General features: G+C 46.9%; 1 protein-coding gene across 2 annotated transcripts in view; it reads left to right on the top strand.

Annotated features, from left to right (window-relative positions):
* Window positions 1-20,850: 20,850 nt before the first annotated feature.
* Window positions 20,851-26,767, top strand: part of RPN2 (ribophorin II) — a 40,340-nt gene continuing 34,423 nt past the window's right edge. For both annotated transcript variants that reach the window (XM_075901311.1, XM_075901310.1), the window contains exons 1-3: window positions 20,851-21,006; window positions 22,461-22,654; window positions 25,836-25,931. In XM_075901311.1, the coding sequence (XP_075757426.1) occupies window positions 20,994-21,006; window positions 22,461-22,654; window positions 25,836-25,931 (303 nt within the window). In that variant the 5' untranslated portion in view covers window positions 20,851-20,993. The remainder of the gene's footprint in view (window positions 21,007-22,460; window positions 22,655-25,835; window positions 25,932-26,767) is intronic.

Here is a 26,767-nt window from a genome sequence, read left to right as displayed (position 1 = left end):
CTAGCCCCCCTTCCTGATGTACAAAATAAAGGACAATTGTGTTCAAAAATAGAATCTCTCTTTATTGAACAAAACTGGGGGAGCCTGGGAAAAGGAGGTGGGAGAGGGGAAGAGAGAGGGTGGGAGAGGGGAGGGCAACTACAATGATGAGGGGTTTGGAACAGGTCCCATATGAAGAGAGGCTAAAGAGACTGGGACTTTTCAGCTTAGAAAAGAGGAGACAGAGGGGGGATATGATAGAGGTCTATAAAAGCATGAGTGGGGTGGAGAGGGTGCATCAAGAAAAGTTCTTCATTAGTTCCCATAATAGAAGGACTAGAGGACACCAAAGAAAAGGAATGGGTAGCAGGCTTCAAACTAATAACAGAAAGTTCTTCTTCACAAAGCAAAGAGTCAACCTGTGGAACTCCTTGCTGCAGGAGGCTGTGAAGGATAGAACTAGAACAGAGTTTAAAGAGAAGTGAGATAAAGCCATGGAGGTTGGGTCCATGGAGTGCTACTAGCCAGGGGGTAGGAGTGGTGTCCCTGCCCAAAGTTTGTAGAAGGCTGGAGAGGGATGGCACGACACAAATGGCTTGGTCACTGTCTTCGGTCCATCCCCTCCAGGGTCCCTAGGGTTGGCCGCTGTCGGCAGACAGGCTACTAGGCTAGATGGACCTTTGGTCGGACCCAGTACAGCCATTGTAAGCTCAGGGCTCAGGGTCGGAGGTCTCAGTGGACCACCTTGATTTTCATGCACACCTGTTCCTGGGTGGCCAGGCTGGCAGCTCTCCTGCCCTAGACGGCCACTTTCCTGTGCCTAGTGCGGAGGTCATGGACGAGGTTCACAATGTCCGCACTAGACCAGGCGGGTGCCCGCCTCTTGCGGTCCCGGGCAAGCTCCCGGGAGCCGCCAGCCTGGTCCCGGGAAGAGGGGGAGGGCTGGGGGGCATCGGGTGGCTGGCTCGAGCCATGCCAGGTGCAGGGTCTGCTGGCTGGGTGCTGGCAGGCTTGCACCTGGCACGGGCATCGTAGCCAGCCCGTGCCCCTTTAAGGGGTCCGGGGCCGGGAGGGGGGCAATAGAGTTTCCCTGGTGTTGGCCAGAGTGGCCACCAGGGAAAGCTGGGGAGGGCTAGCCTCCCACTAGTTCGAATTAAGGGGCTACACACCCCTTAATTCGAACTAGTAAGTTCGAACAAGGCTTAGTCCTCGTGAAATGAGGTTTACCTAGTTCGAACTAAGCGCTCCGCTATTTCGAATTAAGTTCGAACTAGCGGAGCGCTAGTGTAGCGCCTATCAAAGTTAATTCGAACTAACATCCGCTAGTTAGAATTAACTTTGTAGTGTAGACATACCCTGAGAGACCTGATGGGCAGAATCCCCTGAGATGCTAACATGAAGGGGAAAGGAGTCCAGGACAGCTGGCAGTATTTTAAAGAAGGCTTTTTGAAGACACAGAAAGAAACCATCCCGACGCGTAACAAGAGAGGCAAACATGTTAGGAGACTGGATTGGCTTACAGGGGAAATCCTTGGTAAACTTAAGCACAAAAAGGAAGCTTACAAAAAGTGGAAACTTGGACAAATAACCAGGGAGGAGTTTAAATGTACAGCTCAGGAATGCCGGGGGATTATCAGGAAGGCGAAAGCGCAAATGGAATTGCGACTGGCTAAGGATGTGAAGGATAACAAGAAAGGTTTCTACAGGCATGTTAACAAGAAGAAGGTGATCAGAGAGGCTGTGAAGGAGGTAACCTAGTGACAGATGATGTGGGGAAAGCTGAAGTACTCAATGCTTTCTTTGCCTCTGTATTCATGGACAAGGTGGGCTCACGGACTAATGTGCTAAGTGTCGCAAGATGGGATGGAGATGGACAGCCCTTGGTGGGTAAAGAACAGGTTAGGAACTATTTAGAGAAGCTAAACATACACAAATCCATGGGTCCGGAGGAACCTTTGACCATTATCTTTGAAAAGTCATGGAGATTGGGAGAGATCCCGGATGATTTGAAAAAAGCAAATTAGTGCCCATCTTCAAAAAAGGGAAGGACAATCCAGGGAACAATAGGCCGATCAGTCTTACCTCGGTTCCTGGAAAAATCATGGAAGGGATCCTTAAGGAATCCATTTTGAGACACTTGGAAGAGAGGAAAGTGATTAGGAATAGTCAGCATGGATTCACAAAGGGCAAGTCGTGCCTGACCAATCTCATTAGCTTCTATGATGAGGTAACTGGCTCTGTGGACGTCGGAAAGTCAGTGGATGTGATATACCTTGACTTTAGCAAGGCTTTTGATATGGTCTCCCACAATATTCTTGCCAGCAAGTTAAGGGATTTTGGGTTGGATAAATGGACGGTAAGATGGATAGAAAGCTGGCTAGAAGGACGGACCCAGCAGGTAGTGATCAACGACTCGATGTCAGGATGGTGGTCGGTTTCTAGCAGAGTGCCCCAAGGTTCGGTTCTAGGACCGGTTTTGTTCAATTTCTTTATTAATGACCTGGATGAGGGGATGGATTGCACCCTCAGCAAGTTTGCAGATGACACTAAGCTAGGGGGAGAGGTAGATAAGCTGGAGGGCAGGGATAGAGTGCAGAGTGACTGAGACAAATTGGAGGATTGGGCCACAAGAAATCTGATGAGGTTCAACAAGGACAAGTGCAGAGTCCTGCACTTGGGACGGAAGAATCCCAAGCATTGTTACAGGCTGGGGACCAACCAGCTAAGTAGTAGTTCTTCAGAAAAGGACCTGGGGGTTACAGTGGATGACAAGCTGGACATGAGTCAACAGTGTGCCCTTGTAGCCAAGAAGGCTAATGGCATATTAGGTTGCATTAGGAGAAGCATTGACAAAGCCCTTGCTGGGTTGATTTAGTTGGGATTGGTCCTGTCTAGAGCAGGGGGCTGGACTTGATGACCTTCTGAGGTCTCTTCCAGCTCTACGGTTCTATGATTCTATGATTAGGAAAAGCATCCTAGCTGTCAGGGTGGTTAAACACTGGAATAAATTAAGGATGTTAAATATCAACTAATTGACCAATCTCGTATAGTCGATGCATTTTGCATCAACTATTAGATTAGTCGATAGGGCGCCTCCGTCTTTGAAGTGTAGCAACAGCCCTGGGGCTCTTGCTACACTTCAAAGGTGAAAGCGCTGTGTGCAGCCCGGGGTGAGCTGGGGACTCCCCTGTTGACCCCGGGCTCTGTGCGGCACTGCTGCTTTGAAAAACTGCGTGCAGCCCTGGGACACCCCAGCTGGTCCTGGGCTGCATGAGGTGTTTCAAAATGCCAGCACTGTGGGGAGCCCAGGATCTGGCCCCAGGCTTCAGGCAGTGCTGCCCTTTGAAGTACCCTCTCCATTCCCCTTCTCCCCCTTGCTGCCTCTATCATATAGAGGCAGCAAGGGGGGGAAGCAACTAGTCGACTAGTCCTTCACATCCCTAGAATAAATTGCTTAGGGAGGTTATGGAATCACCATCACTGGAGATATTTAAGAGCAGGTTAGACAGACATCTGTCAGGGATGACAGTGCTTGGTCCTGCCATGAGGGCAGGGGACTGGACTTGATCTCTTGAGGTCCCTTCCAGTTTTAGGATTCTAGGATTATCTAGGGAGGTGGTGGAATCTCCATCCCAAGAGGTTTTTAAGTCCTGGCTTGACACAGCCGTGGCTGGGATGATTGAGTTGGGATTGGCTCTGCTTTGGGCAGGGGGTTGGACTTGATGACCTCCTGAGGTCTCTTCCAGCTCTAGGATTCTAAGCAGTGATGGAGGCATCTGGTGCTGGGATCGGTGTCGTTAGCAGAGCCGATTCTCCTTTTACGCTCCGGGGGGGGCAAACAGAATTTTAAAAATACATATATAATTTCATTTTAAAAAATCCCCAGCTGAGATTCATCATGGAGAGCTTTCCCTGTGTAATAATAAGGGCGGCAGATTCAGGCCAGTGCAATAAAACCCAGGTGTTGGCCTAGAGAAAGGTACAGTACTCAGGAAGTAACATGAACTATGTCAGACCAGAGTTAGGGCTGCATTGGATGAAAAGGCGTCTTTCATAGCCGTTACAGGCAAAAACATTTTCTCTGTCTCTTTCCTTCCCTGCCCCTTCAGTAACTACAATTGCTGATGGTACTGACGCCACTGAGGAGGCCGGTCCAGAAGCAGTGCGGTGAATTCCACAGGAGAGAGTGCCCTGGAAAATGGGGGTGTCTTGAAAATCCATTTGCTGCAGGCCGAGAAGGTGCTTTAGCATTTAAAGGAGCCTGTCGTAGGGAAGCTCCTGAGCCCCAGCAGCAATCGCAGCTGCATGCTCTTTGTGCTGTCCTAGCTCCTGTAATGCCAGAAGGGGCGTTGGGAGCGGGAGGAAGCAAGCTGACATTCCTTCACGGGACTAGTAATATTGAGCCTAAAAAGGGAATTGTTAGAGGCTTTTACTAAACAAGGGCTGCTCTGCTTGCTGCCTGACAGACTGCGAGAGAAAGGGGAGAGGAGCTATAAAATGACACATTCCAAAAGATTTGGGGCCCAGCCCTGCGATCATTACTCAGGCAAAGCTTCAAGCAAAGTTAGTGGGGCAGATTCATACCTGAGCCAGTGTGAAGGCCAGAGCAAGGACCCAAAGGCTTGTACTACCCCTCTGCAGGGATGGGGGCAAGTTCAGCCTCTGTCACGCATTAGGACAGCCCAGAGGGCTGCTCTAACTTGAGCCCTGGGAGCCAATGGCCCTTCCAGTTCAGTGGAGCCCTGCAGAATTGCCAGGGGGCCGGCCTATCCCATCCAGACCCACGCTCGCACTAGAGCTCCCGCTTAGATGGGGCCTTCTGAGGAAGATGGGGTATAGAGTAGACCCTTTGGGTATGTCTGGACTACATGCCTTTGCCGACAGAGGCGTGTAAATTAGACATACCGACATAGTCAATGAAGCGGGGATGTAAAATTCCCCTGCTTCATTAAAATAAAAATGGCCGCCACACTGTGCCAGATCAGCTGATTGTCGGCACAGCGCACAAGTCTAGACAGGGATCTGCCGACAAGGGAAGCCTTTGCTAACCGATCCTGTAAACCTCGTTTCACGAGGCATAAGGGATCCGTCGACAAAGGCTTTCCTTGTTGACCGATCCACGTCTCGACTGCCGCATTGAGCCGACAATCAGGTGAGCTGGCACAATGCAGAGGCCATTTTTATTTTAATGAAGCGGGGGATATTTAAATCCCTGCTATACTGACTATGTCGGTATGTCTCATTTAAATGCCTAGTCTAGACGTACCCTTTATGTTTCTGAACCCACAGAGGATCTCCTGCATCTGGGGTATTCCCCGGGGATTTAACATGCTTTTTTGCCGGCACAAAGGGGCCTTGGCATGAAGTTGGATTCCCTTGAAAGGGGGCCCAGTCTTCTGCATGCAGAATTCTCTTTGCCTTCGGTGAGCTTTCTGTTTCTGAAGGGCAGCCATTCTCCTACCCCCAAAACGGGCACATTCTACTGACTTCAATGAGGTTACTTGTATCTTGGGGGAAAGGAAAAAGAATAGCGCCCCAGGAGAATTGCCTAAGGAAGGTCTGGGATGGGACTGCAGGATCAGGTCTGCATGGGTCACTGCATTCCTCGGTCATTCTCTCCTGGTGCTGGACACCCACAAATCTCAACAACATTCAAGAAAGAGAGCTCTAAAATTCAGGCAAAATGCGTGTGTCCATGGCCAGACGAAGTGCTGGAGAATGTCAACAGATAAGTCTCAGAAGCTATCTGCCCAGCAGTGCTGCCATCGACAGTGAAATCCACCATTGAATTGCCAGTGCCAGCGCAGCTTATGGACATTTACCAAGGCAAGTCTTTGATAACCGTGACATCAAGACACAGACCAAGATTGACGCCTACAGTGCTGTAGTCATCCCAGCGCTGCTGTATGGTGCAGAAGCCTGGACTCCCTATAGATGACGTATTAAAGATGTGGAGAAAGTCCACAAAAGGTACCTGAGGAGAATATTGGGCATCATGTGGCAGGACAGCCGGACCAACGTTAGTGTGCTCACAGAGGCTGATTTTTGCAGCATCGAGGCAATAATCGCCCACAGGCAACTACGATGGTCTGGTCATGTGCTCAGGATGCCTGACACATGTTTGCCTAAGCAGATTTTCTATACTCAGCTGTGGACCGGGATGAGGTCTCATAGTGGGCAGAGGAAGCACTACAGAAATGTTCTTAAAAACATATTGGTAAAGTGCGGCATTGATGCTGACATCTGGGAGAGGCAGGTGAAGGATCAGGAAACCTGGAGGATCACCATCAAGTATGGTGCCCAACACTTTGAGATCAAGCGACGTCTCCATGGAGAAGATCAGCGAGACCAACCTAAGGAGTGAGCCCGGGCCAGTATTGGTACTGCTGGGGTTGGCGCTGCTGGAGATAGAGACGTCACAAGCAGCCACTGCCAGAGAGTGTTCCTTGCCAGAACTGGCCTAATTTCTCATCTACATGCTCATCAGTTATAGGCATCCAAGGAGAAATCGTACTCGCTTCGAGGGATCCCAGAGAGAGAGAGAAATTGGGATGAGCAAGTCAGGGCTACATTCAAACACCACTGGCAAATCCTTCCCTCTGAGCTGTGGGCTGTGTCTGTCCTGCTGAGCACAGTGTGCAGAGGCCACCAGGCAAGGGGCATTTTGGGAACAAGTTTAACTTGAGAAACCTACTTCAAGCAGAAAGGGGATGAAAGTTGGGCTTGGGAAATGAACTGGGGGGACCAGTCGAAACTTATCCTAGTTCGCCCCCTTGAACAACAAACAGCATTTATTTCCATAGATCCCAGCTAGATAGGGGCCAATCTCAGAACCATTTGTGGTCATTCCTTGGTTCTCCCCACTGATGCTGAGGTCTGGTAAAAAGAGCCAGGTCTGAACCAACCCTGGATCTGGGTTGACTGTTGGAAAACAAATTCCAGCCAACAAAGATTTTTAAAATCAATTAAACTCTCAGTCTTTGCCCATCTCTGATCCCAAGCTAGAGGCATCCAAAATACTGATCATGATGAGGGCAGTGGGCACCAAGTCACCATGCTGGGAGATGCTGTGCTGGAACACTCTCCAAGAGGCCCCTACTCCACTTTGGTCCACAGCTTCCTCAGCTCCTATTTCCTTGTTTATTTAGCATGCACATCGTCATCTGGGCAAGCAATGGGCCTCTCCAGTGGCATGGTGCAGTTCTTCTAGGCCACCGCTGAACCTAGGCAGCAGGCGTTCATCAACAATATGCATCATCATCTGTGTTGTGCTGCAGCTGCACAGAGGGCTGTCACAAAGGTCTCTGTGATACCTGTTGGCTGCACAGAGACCTTGCCCAGTCCAGAACCTATTCAACAGGGACCACTGGTGATGCAGCAGGTCAAAACCAGGTAGGCAGATTGTGGGGTCGGTAATGAGGGACTGGCTGGGGCTTATAATACAGATCCATTCCTCTCACCAGAGTGTTTCCAGCCTAACATCCTGACCATATGAGAGATGTGACCATAATGGGAGATGTGACGGCAAAAATGCAGTTGGCGGTTTCAAAAGATCATTGTGCAGCAGCAGGCTTGGGTCAGCATGGACTTTCTCCAGTAACTTGCTGGTGGCAACCTCTGATCTGCTGAGGAACAATATTGCTGAGAACAGAAATTCATGGGAGTGGAGTCGGGCACAGGATGCCGAAGATGATGCGCATGATAGCGTATCTCCTTGTTGGCATGAGTCATCTCCTTCTTTGCATTGTCCTTCCACCTCCTCCCTGCCAACCTGTCCTCTTCATAAAGGCATCTTCTCCTGGGTTCTGCTCCTGAGGAGGAGCTTTTACACACAGATCCTGCCAACAGGACTCAAGCACTCATCAAATCTTGTCTGTCTCACTGTAACAGGGTAGTTGGCCCATTCAGTGAAACGGGGCTCAGCGCTCCTGTTCCAGTCCAAGGAGCTTCCACTGGGGCCAATTGAGAGGGCAAGGCAGCATCTGGCAGGTATAAGGGGGCCCAGGAGCAGCCCAAGACGAGCTGCCGGCAACTGGCGCCCTAGGTGAAACGCGCAATCGGTGCCCCCTCCTCCAAAGCCCTCAACGGCCATTTCTCTTTGTGCCCTGAGTGACCACCTAGGTCACCTGTATTGATGGGCCGCCACTGAGGGGGCTCACTGAGACCATCAGGAGATGAGTGTGGCTAGAGTGATAAGGAAGTTCCTGCGAGAGGGCTGAAGCCAGGAGCGCAGCAAGGGGGTTCCTGGCTGACATCCCTCCACCAAGGCAGAGTACCAGGACAGGAGAGGGTTGAAAGCAGGAGGAGCAGCAGGCAGAGAAGCCTTCTGGTACTAACATGGAGAGCCAGAGCCAAGAGCCAGAGAGGACTAACAGTGGGGAGCAGCAGAGACACTAACCCAGGCATCTCCTGGCAAGTGAGCGGGGCCCAGAGGAACCATGAGAGGATTCCAGCAGAGGCTCTGGCAGTTCCCACTGGGAAGAGGCTGATTGCAGCCCAGAAGGAAGGGTTTGGGTGGCTGTCCTGGTAGAGGGACAGAAAAGGACTAAGTGCCCGAGTGTGGTGGAAAATGCAGAAAAGTGATAGGTGCTACGTAAGTGGTCAAGAGGACATGTGATTTGAAGGAATACTTGCACTGGGGTGTTATGAACTATGCTTTGGGACTTTTGTACAATGTTTGCTGAATAATTCTGTTGATGGACTTGAGTACATGCATCCATAGAGTTACAGAGGACATGAAGGGGAAACTGAGGCAAAGGGGCCACTTGTAGGGCTGCTCTGAGACTACAAGCGGGCACCTGAGAAGAGGTCCTTTGGTTACACTCGCCTTCTCTACATTTGAGCATTGGACACCAACTCACTGTAAACATCACCAATTGGACCAATGCAGAGTGGAAACTTTACAAATCTGTTGTGACTGTGAGGGGAGAAGGAGGTCTCCAGCACATTGCTAAAAAGTGGCATCATTTATAAAACAAGAGGAATGGCCCAAGTCACAATCAGCATAACCAAAATGTCTTCTAAGAGATAAGTGTGACCCCAAAAGTTCTACAACGCAGGCTGCAGCCAGCCTCAGCTTTAACCTCACACTGTGACCCCGTGAGAGTGCAGGCTGTGCCCAGCATGTAGTACTCAGATCCACAATGGTGCCTTCTATGCAGGGATCTGTCCTCTCTGCAGCCTGGATCTTCCCTCTGAACTAAACAGTGCCATGGGACCTGACATCTCTGCAGGCCATACCTGGCATGGAAAGGTCAGAACCTCTGTAATGAGGTGTAGCCACGGGGGTCCCAGCAAGGGCCACAATAGGTTTCTAAAGTCTTGGTGCTCAGGGCTGGACACTCTAAACCCCTTGACATCCTGCGGTTGTAAACGCAAGCACAGCTTTACTTTGTGCTTTGTCCTTTTGATGAGTCTTCTTTTATACAACAGCAAGGAAATACAGAAACTAATATAAAATGACAATGCAGGAGAATCTTACTTTTTTGCAAGTAAGCAAATTCCTTTAAAAAATGTTAAGACTGAGGGTGTGTATAAACAACAGTGTTATTTTGGAATAACTGACGTTAGTCCGAAATAACATAGTCCGCGTCTACCCTACGCATAATGTAAAAATAATGTCGAGCTGGAGGACTTCTTACTCCAACTCCTGTAACCCTCATTTTATGAGACATAAGGGAAGTCGGAGGAAGAGTGCTCTACCTTGGACTTTCTGCTGTGTAATCAGCACTAAAAGTTGAAATAAGCTATTTCGACTGAAGATACACAATTGATGTAGCTCAAGTTGCGTAGCTTATTTCGGCTTTAGCCCTGCTGTGTAGACATGCCCTCAGTGGAGTCCAGTCACTACCCAAAATGTTAACTACAAAGCAGCTCCTGCCCCTCCCCCCTCGCCCCCATCATAATGATTTATCTAGTACTCTGTGCAAAATCTGAATAGTACAGGAACTAAAGAACCAGGAAGAATAGTTGAAAGTGAGTTGAATGATTCAACTTAATAATGTGTAGTGTCTTCAAAGGGCTCTGCAGAGCCCTTGACAAGGTCTCAGAAGCAAATGAATATATTAGTGTCCCCATTTTACAGATAGAAAAACTAATCTTGACAATGTCTTGGAAGCAGGTGAGTATATTAGTGTCCCCATTTTGCAGATAGAGAAACGGGGAGGTTAAGGTGATGTCCCCACACCCACAAGGAGGTGTGCTATACTTGTGCTAACTTTGATTTAGCTAGCTCACAGAAACCAGCCGTGGAGTCATGGTAGCACAGGGCACAAGTTTAGCACAAGCCTCCCTGAGCACATGCCTGCTTGGGATCCCGGATTCCTACTTAGGCAGCTAGCCCTCCTGCTCCCTGTGCCGTAGGGGCTTCAAGGACATTTTTAGTGAGCCAGATCAAAGCTAGCTTGGGATTGCCCACATATGACGAGCCTACAACCATGAGTCAGCATGAAGGATGATACAGATCCCAGCAGTTCCAGGCTCCCATTCAGACCACAGGACCACACCACGCCTTGGGTGATGGCATAAAGCATGAGGCAGAATGATTTTAACTACCCAAAGAGAACATTAACACCCTCCGAGTGCCCCATGCATGGAATGTTATGGCTATTATGGAGTGAAACGTATCCACACTGAGATGCAGCGACCTTACTGGGCATTATTGACATGGGTATGACCTCATCAAGAGCCAATCAGAAAGCTCCAGTTGTGTGCAGGGCTCTGCAGCTATTCCATAATGAGGTTTAGCAGCTCTGTAATAGGATACAGATCAAGTGCACAGTTATTAAAACTTAGTAAATAAGGTTTTAACAATCATCTGGCACTTATTTTATATGCAATAGCCATCCCATTAAATCAAAATAAAATCTGCATTTAAGGCACTTAATTGCACAAGTGGCCTTTGGTTTTTCTCTCTCATCTCATAAAAGGCTCCTTTCGATCAGTGACAGGTGGAAGAACTCATCTGTGGGATTTTTTTTAATCTCCTCACATACACAGACCATAAGCACATTTGGCATTTTTACCCAGCGAGGAAACATTGCTGGACTGCAAGAATAGGAAATGGATTTAGCGGAGACACTGATGTCTTCCTCCTGGCACTACCATTGGTTTCAAAGCTCATGTCTCATCAAAACCAGAGGCCTGTCTGTGGATGGGTTGTGAGTGTTGCAGCCTGAAGCTTTCAAATGACCTCAGAAGCACTGGAAAAATGTTGAATGAATTTCCATACATATACTAGCACGGGATAGCATCGGGCATGGTGCAAACAGATTCTGCAAGCTTCGCACTGGCACTGTCTTCTGATGCCCCGCAGACTGAACCTGCAATATTTTGGGGCCATTACACAATCCTACCAATGCACCCCTGCAAATTGCAGCATTCCTGCTACCTCTGATGTGGACTCGAAGTATTTTGTGATTTGGACAAGTGTCCACTTAGGCTATGTCTAGACTGCATCCCTCTGTCGACAGAGGGATGCAAATCAAACACGTCAAAATTGCTAATGAAGCAGGGATTTTAATATCTTGTGCTTCATTAGCATAAACATGGCCACCACTTTTTTTCAAAATGGAGCTTTTTTGAAAAAAAAAACGGCAGTCTAGACGTGGATCTGTCGAAAATAAACCCTTTTTCGACAGATTCTGTATTCCTCAAAAAATGAGGTTTATAGGATCTGTCAAAAAAAATTATTTTCAACAGATCCATGCTAAACTGCCGGTTTTTTTGGGGGGAGGGGGATTCGAAAAAGCTCCGTTTTGGAAAAATGGAGGTCATGTTTATGCTAATGAAGCACAGGATATTTAAATCCCTGCTTCATTAGCAATTTCGACATGCCTAATCTACATCTCTCTGTTGACAGAGAGGTGTAGTCTAGACACAGCCTTAGAGCTCTAGTTAGACTACAAGCTCATTGCATGTCTGCCCAATGCAGTGGAGAGAATGGAAATTCCATTTCACAAAGGCTTGCCAAGATTTTGAAATTTAGTCTCAATGCAATTTGGAATGAAACCTGGACATTTCTAAATTCTCCTTAAATTAAAAAAGAGAAAGAAACTCTGTTGAGGATAGATCTAACCACTGGTTTTGACAACATCACAATAGTTCACTGAAGCTTTTAAAATATTATATTTATTATATAAATTCACAAATTTTAGAACAAAAAGTCATTTCTAAGAGAGAAATCACAATATTTTGTTCTGACAAAGTTGGACATCTCTACATCATAGGAATTTTTAACCCTGAAGGTTTTTTCCCTCCTCTGGAAGAAATATGGGGCAAACTCAACCCAATTTTTCCAAGCATTTTTATTTCAGTGAACCTGCATTTCCTGATGGAAAGTGGTCCCACCAAAGGTATTCCAATCAGCTGTGACTAGCAATGAGTTTGAATTTTGGAGAACTTTGTGTGTTTTTGCCCCTTGCTTTTAATAAACTTTGTGGGGGATAAGTGTAGTTAGCATTGGTGAAACACTCTGGCTACGTCTAGACTGGCATGATTTTCCACAAAAGCTTTTAACGGAAAAGTTTTCCGTTAAAAGCATTTGTGGAAAAGAGCATATAGATTGGCATGGACGCTTTTCCACAAAAACACTTTTTGCGGAAAATCGTCCGTGCCAATCTAGACGCGCTTTTGCGCAAAAAAGCCCCAATCGCCATTTTAGCCATCGGGGCTTTTTTGCACAAAACAAATCTGAGCTGTCTACACTGGCCCTAGTATTTCCACAAGAAGCACTGATTTCAGACAGTAGGAAGTCAGTGTTCTTGCGCAAATTCAAGCGGCCAGTGTAGACAGCTGTCAAGTTTTTCCGCAAAAGCAGCTGCTTTTGCGGAAAAACTTGCCAGTCTAGACACAGCCACTGAAGTAACAACAGTTCCTTGACTGAAGTTCTCACCAAGTAGGCAGAAAGACTGCAAGTTTACCTATTCTGTGCCTTGCGGATGTGTGTCAGCCCTTATCTGGAGCAATCAACCCCCAGTGTGAGAGGATACATTTATCTGCTTGACCAACCAGTCAGTACCCTGTGTCCTGAGACTACTAGCAGCAACTTCAATGCTCACTGTGGGTTTTGGGATTGTGGACGCCTATTCACTAGAAATAGAGGTGAGACAGCCACCTCATTTCACACAGTCCAGTGAGGATCCAGCAGATGATAAAACTGGGTATCTACTGACTTAGTGTGGGGTTGAATTAGTGACTTAGAGATAAAACACTTTATATTCCATCTCTGGTCAATCTCTCAAGTTGCCATAATGGGCTTTATTAAAAATGATGCCACCTCAAAGTTGAGATTTTCAGTTCACCATTTTAGCTGGTACCTAACTGCAGGGCCATCTCAGAAAGTACCATGACAGGCACTTTGAAAAGGCCTAAAACTGATTCAGTAAAAGTGGAATGAACACAGCTTACTTCTCAGATCCTAGGAACATGTGATGCTAGAGATACTCAGCTTGTACTGGACAAGCTTGCATGCAGGCAGTCAAGAAGGAATAAATATGGACACTGACAATGTCTAGAGCCCTGCAAATCCACAGATATCCACTTTATATTCATGGATATCCACATCCACAGATGTGGGTACAGATATCCGTGTCTCCTTTTTGTGGATACAGATGCAGATGTGGATACACATTTTGTAGCCATGCAGGGCTGTAACATTGGCCCCTGTTTGAATGGTAACTGGGGTTTTCAAGCCCCAGAAGGGCATGGAGTCTACTTTGCTTACAGGCAATCAGGCTCACCACCCTGAACTACCTACACAGTTGCCAGAACTGGCAAGCATGGAGACATGTACCTACAGCTGGGATCAATAAGGGCACATCTACACAGCAGGGCTAAAGCCAAAATAAGCTATGCTACTTGAGCTACCTCAATTACATAGCTGAAGTCAAAATACTTTATTTCAGCTTTTGGCACTGTCTACGCTGCAGTAAGTCCGAGAGAGAGCACTTTTCCTCCGACTTCCCTTACTCCCTTACAATGAGGCTACGTCTACACTGGCATGATTTTCCGAAAATGCTTTTAACGGAAAAGTTTTCCATTAAAAGCATTTTCGGAAAAGCGCGTCTAGATTGGCAGGATGCTTTTCCGCAAAAGCACTTTTTGCGGAAAAGCGTCCGTGGCCAATCTAGACGCGCTTTTCCGCAAAAAAGCCCCGATCGCCATTTTCACGATCGGGGCTTTTTTGCAGAAAACACTACTGTGCTGTTTACACTGGCCCTTTTGTGCAAAAGTCTTTCAGAAAAAGACTTTTGCCCGAACAGAAGCAGCATAGTATTTCCAGAAAAGCACTGACGATCTTACATGAGATCGTCAGTGCTTTTCCAGAAATTCAAGCGGCCAGTGTAGACAGCTGGCAAGTTTTTCCGCAAAAGCAGATGATTTTGCAGAAAAACTTGCCAGTCTAGACACAGCCTGAGGGTTACAGGAGTTGGAGTAAGAAGTCCTCCAACTCAAAATTATTTTGACATTATGTCGAACTAAAGGCTTGTAGAGTAGACGCGGACCATATTATTTCGGAATAACATCAATTATTCTGAAATCACACTGCTAAGGAAAACAAGCCCAGCTATTAAGAGGGGGAGAAGAGAGTGGGAAAAGGAAGCAGAAAGGCCTGGTTGGCAGAGGGGCAATAGCCTCATGCCAAGCTATCTCTGAGAAACTGACAAGGAGATTGCAAGCCCTGGAGTTTAAAGACTGACAGACTCAAGGAGTTATATGCTGGTCTAATTGTAGATGAATAGAAGGGGACCAGTTGGAGAGCTGGGATCTCCAGCAACACTCCACCGGGAGCAGATGACACTCTCCAATTGCTCCCCAGGAACTTTGGGCCTGGTTCAGTGAGTGTTCTTCACTTCGACATCAGAATTATACCGCACAATCTTAATACACACAAGTCAAGGAAAGGGCATTACAATGCCAGTGGTTGGTGAGAAGCCATCAGGAAGCCAGAAACAGTGTGAACCATATGTGAGGCAAAAGAAAAGTAGATCAGAATAAAGCTGTGGAAAAAAGGGCACTGCCTTCCCAGTGGCTGTGTTTCACACTTCAATATCTTCAGGGATGTTGTTTGCTAAATGAGCAAAAGCACCATCCACAGTGCAGAGAATAATAGTCTCTGGAATCTGTTTTAAGTGTAGATCCCTTTTATGCTGAAGGAATATGTGAAACTGGCATTTTGAAAAATCGGTCTGTAAATTGCTTGGGACAAAAGATAAGATTCCAGCGCCCTCTGCAGGATGAATGAATCAAACTTTCTTTGCCAGTCAATGATTTTTAAGTGCCCTAATTAAATTGGCTTGACCACCCCAGAGTAGGCAGAAAAAATGTGAAGCACCCCACAGCAGCAGTGCAACCATCTTCACACCTCCCCACGAGCCCTCCCAGCAATGAACCTCTATCATGACCTCAAGAGACAACTCCAACAGATAATGGAAATATACAGGAACATACTGCACAGGATCAGACCTGTGGGCCGTCTGTGTCTCCAGCAATGGCCAGGCCCAGCTGTGTTGGAGGAAGGGGTGAGAAATTCTGCAGTAAGTAGCTATGGGCTAACCTACATCCAGAGGAAGATTCCTCCCAGCCCTATGCTTGAAGCTTGGTGGTTATATCCCTTCCCAAACTACTCTGGCTGTAATATTTTTTATTGTAACACTGGATATCCTTATAAATGGCCAGTCCCTCTTTGATTCATGATAAGCTCTTGTTCTCAATCATATCATCTGGCAATGAGTTCTACAAACTAATCATGCAAACTGTGGCATTGGAACAATATTTTATAGTGGAGGTGCTGAATGCTATTGAACAAAATTATGATCCCTGTATATGATGGAGACCACTTGAAGCCAGCAGGTACTGCTGTACACCCAGCACCCCTTGCAGTGGCGTAGCAATGGGGAGAACCGGGGGGAGGGGGCAGTTGCCCCTGAGCACCACGCTGGGGGAGCACCAATTTAGCTGCCAAAAGTTATGTCGTTGTTAACTTTTTAATGATTATTTCCTGTTTTGTATATATTCAGCAAAACCTTCAAAAAGTAAATAGGACAATAGTTATGGTATACTGCAAGTGTTGAGGTTATACTGCATGCACTTTAGTGTGAATGGTGGCAGGAATATGCTCTATCCAATCACCTCAGTTCATGCACATTCAGGTGTATCCGGCGGGAAAAAAATCATGCAAAAATGCTCATCCTTAGGCTACTTATTGCTTCAAGTGCCTTCAAGAAATTGAAAGCGATTCTTGTGTTGTGTGTTAGTTTTATTTAAAAGTTTTTCTGAATGTTATTTTAACAGGTAAATTAATCTCTTACATTCATAACTATGATGTAGTTTATCGCTATGCAATAGTATGAAAAACAACAAGGTTAATGAGGTAGAGTGGAGGCTGTAAAGGCGATTCACAAATGCATTAATGACATGGTAGATCTTTTTGAGTGATTATCTCATGATCCAAACGCAACTCAATAAACAAGAGGTGATGTGTTTAATTTGTTACAAAACATTTTGATGTTTAATTTCCTGGTTCTTCTCCCCTTCTGGCATAATGTACTTCAGGTGGAGTTTTCAACAGTATGTGATGATTTGTGCCAGGAGTCAGTTGAGGAAGCTAAGAACAGATGAGTGGGGGTGGAAATTGAAAGGAGGATCAGACAAAGGCGATGGATGCCAGGAGAACTAGCACAAGGCTCTGGCCTCTCAACAGAGGAAGAAATTATGTGAATCATGAAAATTGTGCTTGACTGATTGCAGCAGGAAATGTCTATTAGGTTTACTCGGCTTAAATAATTGAACTACAAATTCGGATTCTTACTTAATGTTAAGGGACTATTGAAGGATGATAATTTGAACAACCTCCGTCAATATTGTATGGATCTAGGGACATTTTATTATTCAGATATCGAAGGGATAGAGCTATATAATGAAATTAGTGACTGCAAAATGCTCCTTGAAACCCACCAGGAAGCTGCACCTAATACACAATTAGAGCTTCAGACATTCATTGTGACTTATGGTGAAGATGTGTTTCCCAATCTGCGGGTTGCTTTTCAAGTACTTCTTACCATCGTGATACAGATGCAGCCGTGTTAGTCTGGTGTAGCTGAAACAAAAGACAGAACTATGTAGCACTTTAAAGGCTAACAAGATGGTTTATTAGGTGATGAGCTTTCGTGGACCAGACCCACTTCCTCAGATCCACATATTGATCTGAGGAAGTGGGTCTGGCCCACGAACGCTCATCACCTAATAAACCATCTTGTTAGTCTTTAAAGTGCTACATAGTTCTGTCTTTTGTTTCTTACTATTGCTGTATCTATTGCTAGCTGTGAATGCTCATTTAGCAAATTAAAGTTTATTCTATTTTACCTTCGAGCATCGATGGGTCAGAATAGACAGACAGACCCTTGAAAAAATAGATTTTGATGACATAATTAATTAGTTCGCTGTAGCTAAGGCAAGACAAATTAAACTTACTTAACAATCTTTATTGTGATCATATACAGGCACCTCCAACCTTTTTAATTTTTGTGTCCTGTTGCTTCCGGTGTTGAACACGTATATGACTTTTCTGTCCAACATTTCGTCCGGCTTGCTCCAGACATCATCTAGGTAGTTCTTCTACAATCTACTAACTGATCCCAGTATCGGTGGATATTAGTAGATCATAGTAGATCACTACCCCGATGGTGTCTGGAGCAGCTGGATGAAACATTGGACTGAAAAGTCATATACGCGTTCAACACCGGAAGCAACAGATTGACAACAGATGCAGAAGCTTACGGAAGAAACTTTTTAATGTTGTTATTTTTTTAATGTACTTTCTTATTTTTGCTGACTTAGAAATAAATAACATATACCTAGTAACAAATGATTGGGGGATGCAAATTTTGCCTTTGTCCCCGAGCGCATAACACCCTTTCTACACCACTGACCCCTTGTTCCAGCCCCCCTGCACGCAAAAGCATTTTCTTTCATCAGCTTTAGATTTGCCTCCTTTCAATTTCATTCTCCTTGTTCTTGTTGTGTGAGTCAGGCTGAAATCTCCCTTCTCTATGTCTTTCATTATTTCATCAATGCATGATGCTGAGCCACGCAGCGGTTCCTGCAGTATCCCCATCCTCATAAACTCTGTATTTCCTCACTACCTTTTAGAGGTCCTTGCCCTTTCTCTCCACAGCAACATGTCCTATCTCATTGCTGCCAGATCTCTGACACTGCAGAAACTTCATCTCCCTTTGGCAATCCTCAGCTCTTTCTAATGCAACGGTCCCTGAGCCCACTTTACCCTCAGCTCCATCTCTCTGCTGCAACCACTCTATGTCCCCTACATGCCTCTCACAACTTTATGGCTATATCTACACTGCCCTCTCTTGCTTAAGAAAATATGCAAATGAGGCAAAGAAGTGAATATCAACATGCCTCATTTGCATACTTAATGAGCCACCATTTTGCACAAGGGGCTTTTGCGCAAAAAACTCCCTCTTGCACAAGAGCCGTTCTTCCTGAAAAAAAGTGGAAGTATGGCTCTTACGCAAGAGGGGGGTTTTGTGCAAAAGCCCCTTGTGCAAAAATAGCAGCTCATTAAGTATGCAAATGAGGTGTGGTGAGATTCACCGCTTTGCCTTATTTGCATATTTTCTTGCGCAAGAAAAGGCAGTGTAGACATATGAGTCTCATGATGTGACCACTGGAATTAAGAGAACACATAAAAATAACACCTTTGCTTTCTTTTTCTAAAGGTACATCTCCACAGCAACATTATTTCAAAATAACTAGAGTTATTTTGAAATAGCTTAGTCCACGACTAAACAGCAGGCAGTTACAATAGAGTCCCAATTATCTGACCTAAACGGGACCAACAGGTGGTCGGATTGCCGAATATGTAGGATGATAGGGACTCTACTGTAGCCTGGCCCCATCCCTGCCTGGCCCTGCCCCACTCGTGTGCCCAGCCCCACTCGCTGCCCTGTTACTCTCCTGGAGCCGCCGATGCTGTTCCTGCCGGCGCCGCTGTGTCCCTGGGAGCTGCAGGCATCAGCGGCTCCAGGGGAGCGATGGGGCAGCGAGCAGGGCCATTCTCCTGCCCTGCACCCTGGAGCTGCGGATGCCACTCCTGCCAGCGCCGCTTTGTCCCCGGGAGCTGCAGGGTTGGATAAAGCGGAGTGTCGGATTACTGAAGGACAGATAATCCGGACTCCACTGTATTTTAAAATAATGTTGAAATACTGTCAAGTTGGAGGACTCCAACTCCTGTAACCCTCATTGTACGAGGAGTATGGGAAGTTGGAGGAAGAGTGCTCTATTTCGAAATAAGTGCTGTGTAGAAGCTCCAAATTTTGAAATAAGCTATTACGAAATAAGCTATGCAATTGACATAGCTCAATTTGCATAGCTCATTTCGAGTTATGCCGTGCTGTGTAGACGCACCCTCAGGCTACATTTACACTGGTGTGATCTTGCGCAAGAACTCTTTTGCGGAGAATTCTGCAAAAACTCTTCCAGAAGAGAACGTCTACACTGGCATGTGCTTTTGTGCAAGAGATGTGCTTTTGCATAAGAGCATCCATGCCAGTGTAGATGCTTTCTTGCGCAAGAAAGCTCCGATGGCCATTTTAACCATAGGGCTTTCTTGCGCAAGAAATTAATGTTGCCTGTCTACACTGGCCTCTTGCGCAAGTACAGTAGCGCAAAAGGGCTTATTCCTGAGTGGGAGCGTCAGAGTTCTGGCGCAAGAAGCCCTGATTTCATACATTAGAATGTCAGTTTACTTGCGTAAAAACATGTGGCCAGTGTAGACAGGCAGCAAGTTTTTGCTCAAGAGCGGCTGCTTTTGCACAAGATCACACCAGTGTAGACACAGCCTAAGGGTGTGTCTAGACAGTGGGGCTATTTTGGGATACAAGAGGTATCCCGAAATAGCTACTCCGCGTCTTTTTAAATGCACCCATTATTTCAAAATATCTTTCAAAACAATGGGAGCATATTTTGGCATCCTTGTAACCCTCATTCCACAAGGGTTAAGAGATGTGTCGAAATAGCACATCATTTTGAAATTTGGCACTGTGTAGATGTGCCAGATTTTGAAATAAGCTATTTTGAAATACAATCGAAATAAGATGCGTAGCCTGGGTGCTTCAGCAAAAGGCCAGAAGATGTGAAACATGTGTCCCTCCCTCAAGTGTGCAGTAACCAAAAGGCCAATAAAGAACTCATTATTTATTACTTTGTAAAAGCTCATGATTTCTCAGCAAATTCATAACTTGAGGGGGGCAGTCTGGCTCATGATTTTTGATCATTTAAGGCTGGCGATCCCTAACCTTTTGAAATCAACCCGGTTGTGCTGGGGAGGAGGGGAGAAGGGGCGCGCTGGACCAGTGAGAGCCAGCAGCCTGTGCATGGAGGGGCTTTGCATCACTGCATCTGTTAACACAGGCTGGTTTGACTTGAGTCACCTTGGAGGGCAGCCCTTGCAAGCTCAGCTTCAGCCAGGCCTTAGCAGCCACCTCTGCCTCACTCAGCCTGGCATCCCTGCCAGGGGCAGAGACCCGCCCCAGCCACGAGCAGGAACCGAGCGGGGAGGTACAGTAAAGAAAACTTTGACCATTGCTCCCCCATTCCTATGAGTGACCGCCCACTGCCTCTTTAAATCTGCCGCTCTGCCTGTGATTGGCTGGGAATAGAACCAATCAGCGAAATACACATCCCAGACAGGGCCCCGCCCTTCTCGGAGAGACCCAAGTGACCGGGAGGAGTGAACCACGCGGCCTCACTTAGGGAGGGGGGTGCCCGTTTGGATCGTTTCCGCGCTGCTCCCGCCCACCCGCCCACTGCGTTGCGCTTGTTCCCCGTTCAGGAGGGACGAGGCGCGTTAATTCACCAGCAGCGCCCACTGCCGTTGGGCTGCGCCCTGCGTCCCTTCCACGCCCCCCTCTCTGCGGAGCCGGGTGGTACGGGCCGGCGCCCTGGGCGGAAGCGGACACGTTTCTGCTTCCCTTGGTGAGGCGGCCGGGGGCAGAATGGCGGCCCCGGGTAAGGAGCAGTCCCCTCCCCCCAGGCGGCGGGGTGCGCTGCCCCGCCCTCCCCCTGTAGAGCGAGATGGTTGCGCCCCTCGGGGGTCTTCCCCTCAGGGCGGGCCGAGCGCCGTGCGGTGCGGGGAGCAGCGATCCCGGGCTGTGCCCCCGGCCCCGCCCGGCGGGGAGCCAAGAGCTCTGCCCCTGCCCGGGGGGGATCCCCGGGGTCCCGGCCTTGGGGGAGGGGTCCCGGCCTGCCGCGATGGGGGGATGGGGGGCGCTATGGCCATGGAAACCCAGCACAGACCGCGAGCGCCCTTGGGCTGCTCTGCACGGAGTGGGGGGCGGGCCTGGCCCAAGGGGGGCGCAGGGTTATGGGGCCCTTTAACTGAAAGTGGCCAAAGCGGCCTGCGAATTTGGCAGGGCCCTGCTCTGTCCCAGCCCAGGGAGTTACGATCGTCCTTCATGTGGCTGACCTCGACTCCGCCTCGGGGTATAGGTGGGGTCGTTCTTGTGCTGGCAGAGGAAGGTTTTGCAGCCTTCCCTACAAGTGGTCGGGCTTGGGGCTTGCCAGTTCTTCTCTGAAAGTCCAGTTGCATTGCTGGATCCCTTCAGCTCAGGATGCTTTAATTCCCATTCTTATCTGGGCTTTGCAGATAAGCAATCACAGTTCATAGTTTGAAATTCAATCCTTATTGTATTTGGGGCCTGATCGATTGATTTGAAAATTGGGTGCAACCCATTTAGCCTGACCTTGCGCCCTTTCTCTCATTCTTGTGTATTCTGTTTTTATGCATTCTTCCCGCCTTATTGTTCTTTTTCCCTTGTCATTTGCCCTACTACTGCCAGAATTGGACAATTACATTAGCACTTTCTATTTCTGGTAGAGCTGCTGGTGATTTCCCCATTTGGTAGTGGAAAATGCAGGTTAGCAGAGCAGAATTGTGCCATCCTACACTGAAATCTTTCCTGCATTTAGTTTCCCCAATTGCCCCCTAACACCAGCTCCCCCACATTAGAGCCTTTTCAGTTATGTAGGAATCAAGTCAAGTCCTGAGCTCTGTAAACTGCTCACAAAGGACTCCTGGGCGTTTCTGTTAAATGTTATCTTTCACTTGTCTATAATAATCTCACAAAGCTTTATGTCACCACTTCTGACAAACAGTTTTACTGGTCATTGTTCAGACCATGTCAGAACTATTCAAAACCTGCTATGCATTACTTCTTGGGATCTGAGAGCATTGCTTCTGCAGTGCTCTTAGCTTGTACTATCTAGAAGAGTGGGAGACCCAAACTGCTCCTCAGACTAGGTCTCCTGCTTGCTTCTGTGGCATTGATGGGCCCAGAATAGGTATTCCATTTTGAAATGTTTCCAAGTTTGGTGAACTAGTGAGCAGGGCCAATTGTTCACATACTAGCCCTTTATTAATGAAACAAAATGCACTCTGTTAAATAGCATCTTTCTTTTTTCAGGTACACATACCCTCTTCCTCTTGGCTTTAACGTTTGCAGCCAGCATTCAGGCCCTGACACCTACCCATTATCTCACAAGGCGTGATGTGGAAAGATTGAAAGCTTCCTTGGAGCGCCCATTCAGTAATATAGAAGCTGCTTTTTACTCCATTGTAGGGCTTAGCAAGCTGGGAATGCAAGTGTCTGATGAACAGGTGAGGAGATACTATAAGATGATATATAATGATACAAAATACCTCTCACCCTTTTTTATCTTGATCTTTTTCATATGTTCGTAAATCCTAGGTTTTGAGACTTGTTAGACATATTTCTGCATATCAATGACTTGGTTGGGAACTTCTTGCTGCATTAAGTATTTGTAAAAGCAGCAACATTAGAACTGAGTTTGAAATAACTTACTAATATTAACTGCCTTCTTTCAAGTCTAACGATCTGACATTTCTTGAGCAACCGTATTGTACTGTAGAAAAAATATAATACAGGGAATGTATTTTGCTGATCGGTAACACTGACTACTGTGAATGTTACCTCTACCATGCTATCGACTGAATATTTTAGGGAGTTGGTGCATCTGTCTGCCTCTATGTCCATTCATCCGTTTGTTCAGGAACGCCTCCCAAACAGTAAGAGCTAGGTCCACTAAACTTGGTTTGCAGCTTCCTCTTATCATAACTTAAAGCAAGGCTAGGGTTTGGTTGTGCCAGAACAATGGGATGTGTGTGGAATGCGATTGTTTCACATCAAATGGAAGAGGAGGGATGTGATAGCAGGGACAGTTATAGTCACAAATTACCACAGGGGGACAGCAAACAGGAAACACGGTTATACTCACGAATGATCACTGAGGGGCAGCAAGCACCTCATCCCTAGGGAGCAGCCAATGGCTGGTGGCACAGCCCCTGCCATCCCAATCTGCCAAGGGGAGCAGCCAAGAGGCAACTGCTGACCAGGCCACCTCCAGAAAGAAGCCGGCGGACAAGCCGCTCACTATTTCTTGCCTCCTCTCCTTTCCCCCTCACCTCCCCCCCGTTCCAACCCTGGGGTGAAGCTGGCAGGTAGGCCAGGCTGGCCCCAGACCTGGGCAATGCCAGGTAAGTCTTCTAGTATTACTACTATGCATTTTATTCAGGAAAACTCACAACTACATTTTCCTCTACAGTAGCTCATGCTTAACCAGAATCAGTTAATACTGTATCTGCATTGTTAACAGCACCCTTTGCTGGGAATTAGACCCATGCCATTTACTTTATTGTTAATGGAGTTTGGGTATTGGTAACGTCCTTGTCTGCCAGCAAGCTTATCATGGGAAGTAAAGGGCCACAGGCTGCAAGAAGACTTGTGGCAGGGCAATAGCTCGGAGAAGGGCTGCTGATGCTGTGTGGTACCTCTCGCTGTGCTCTCCACGCTGTGTCCTGACAGGGAGCTGCAGCAAGGGAAGACAATGCTGGGACATGCTAAGTCCCAACCCTAAAGAGCACAGGGAGAGGTGCTGTGCACCTTGAGGGGCCCCCAACAATCCTGCTCCTCTTACAATGTCCCAGCATCCCTGCTGCAGCCCCCCTCCTGCTGCTGCTCTGCCCACAAGCAAGTTTGCAGAACTGTAGCCAGGTGAGGTACATCCCAGCACTTGCAAACCCGCATTCTGCTTACTGGCAACTTCTGGATAATAGCAATTTTTTGCTGACAACAAGGAGTTGCTAATAGGCAGAATCTATTGTAATTATTACTCATAAAATATCAGTAATGACAAGACCATTCATTTTATTATATGAACCTGCACTTGAATTAGCCTACCTTCCAACTCGTTTTCAGTATAACTGTGGGGAATGGTTTTTGTCATGCTGGCTTCCTCAAAACATTTCACTTTCATTGAAATCAATGACCACTTTACTTTTGTGTAAAGTAGGAATTTGCAGTATGCTTCTGTCCCATTTCTAGTGGCTTCCTTTTAGCTATTATAATTTTCTCCTCTTATTCTATAATATCTATATATTTCTAGTGCGTGCATCACTAATGCATCCTCCGCTCCTAGCATCTGTGCTCTTTGCTGCGACACGTAATTTTGACATTTTTAGTGTTAACATCTTTTAAATGTATAACTGTATCACTCTACTCACTGTCAGCTAGTTAAAGCTATACGTAGTTAGATGTTTCAGTCCTTCCTCATAACTGGTTTCTCAGCTCATTTCTGTTCTCTGAACTCTTGGTTTGTCAGCAGTAGCACAGCATTTGCTTCTACACTTATGTGTTTGGTCTACAGATGTTAAAATGCATTTAGTTAGCTAATTGTTTAACTGCTGAAAAGTTCAGTGGTTACATGTGGGAGGCAGGCAGCTCCTGCCCCGTGCTGCTGCCAGCTTCCTGCGTGTACTGGTGGTTTTCTACTAATTTTTTGTAGATTTTATACTTTTTCAATGATTAAGAATAATAAAATAAGAACAGCCATACAAGGTCAGACCAATGGTTCATCTAGATGCTTCAGAGGCAATGGTAACAGAGCAATTGTCGAATGAGCCAACCCAAATTGTCCTGTCCCAGTTTGGCAGAGATTTAGAGACCTCCAGAGCATAGTGTTGCATCCCTGACCACCTTGACCAATAGCCATTGATGGACCATAAACTTGCATAATTTTGTTTAACCCATTTATACAAGCAGTAGAAACAAGATGCTAGCCAAATAGTCATATTTTGATACTCAATAATACTCTATAGAGTGTTTAACTTCATCCAGTAGAATAAATGTATCTAAAACCTGTGGTACAGACCTGCTCTCCACTCATCGAAGGACAGCTGTTCATATAATATCTACAAATGGTTGACATCTCTTTCCTATTTTACGACATGTGCCTTACGTTAATGATCTGATCTCTGCGTATCCATTAATCTGTTAGTAAGAAACTTGTCCTAGGCTGCTGAGAAAAATTCATATTGTTTAAAAAACTCACATTTATATTTGTTGAGTTGATTTTCTTCCTGTTTGTTTTTGGAAGGCTGGATTGTCGTCTTAACAATTTCATGTTAAATTTACTGCTCAGCTATGTTTCAATCTGTTAATAGTAATTTTATATGCATTTCCTCTGTCCTTGAAGAGTTGGCTCTGCTAAATACATTTTAAGACCAACATGATTAGCAAAATTGAACACAATTTTAATTCAGCGTTCAATTGCATTGCAGTCAGTTTGAAATGTATGTGATCACTGTGCTTTCTAGATTATCCTACTTTGGGGGTTTGGTCAATACAGGAATAAAGTGAATTGCTTGTAGCTATCTCCTTTGCAGAAAGTATTTAAGGTCCCCTTAGTGTCACTGAACTCCATTTCTTAGCACCAACAGGCATGACTCAAACCAAATTACTGTAACTTCTCTTTCTGCACAGGCCGCATGTAACTTCATCAAAGCTAACATGGATCCCAATAGTGTTGATTCCCTTTTCTATGCTGCACAAGCCAATCAGGCTCTGTCTGGATGTGAGGTGAGTTCAAGCCCCTAAGTTAGAATCATGTCAACAATTTACTCTTGTTTTCGGCCAAAACTACTCCTTCGCTCTGTTAACATGCTCTAGAGCGGGGGTTAGCAACCCCCGGCACGCATGCCACAAGCGGCATGTGAGTCAATTTTTACTGGCACACAGGGCAGGAGCTGAGCTCAGTCCTGCCCTTCCCAATGCGCAGCGGGGAGCCCATGCTGCGGGTCGAGCCTCAGCTGTGCAGCTGCAGGCTGGAGCACTAGCTCTGGCTTCCTGCTGGGAGGCGGGAGGTGGTAGGAGAGGCACTCATGTGTCCCTGGGTCTGCCTTCTGGTTCAGGAGGGGGCAGAGCTGAGCCTGCTCTGCAGATCTGGGGCTGGGCAGCCAGCACACATGGTGCACCAGGCACGGGCTGCGTGCGGGGGCAGGGAGCCCATTCCCCAGCGCCCTGCTGCATCTGGCCAGGCTGGAGCCAGGCCTGGCCAGTCCCTAGCTCTGCCTGCCGCAGGCTGCAAGCAAAGTTCCGGCCAGGGAAGAGACTCTGACACAACACACACACCCTCACCCTAGCACTGCTCCCTGGAGGCTGAGAGTCGCAGTGCTGCTGCCCTGCCCATGAGTGCACTGAGGGCACAGGGCTGTGGAGACAGAATTAGAGGGGGTTGCAGTGAGGGGCATGGGACAATGCAGAAGATCAGGATGCGGGAATAGGATGGGAGGGGGGTGGGTGATGCAGGGGATCAGGCTGAGGGGGAGCGAGGCTGGAACAGAGGGAAGATGTGAAAGGGGGGGGGATACAATTTTACTTTACAGAAGCTGCACTTTCCTTTACTCCTCACTTCT

The sequence above is a fragment of the Pelodiscus sinensis genome, chromosome 18 (genome assembly GCF_049634645.1).
Source record: "Pelodiscus sinensis isolate JC-2024 chromosome 18, ASM4963464v1, whole genome shotgun sequence".
NCBI lineage: Eukaryota > Metazoa > Chordata > Testudines > Trionychidae > Pelodiscus > Pelodiscus sinensis.
This window is presented reverse-complemented; position numbering and strand designations above follow the sequence as displayed.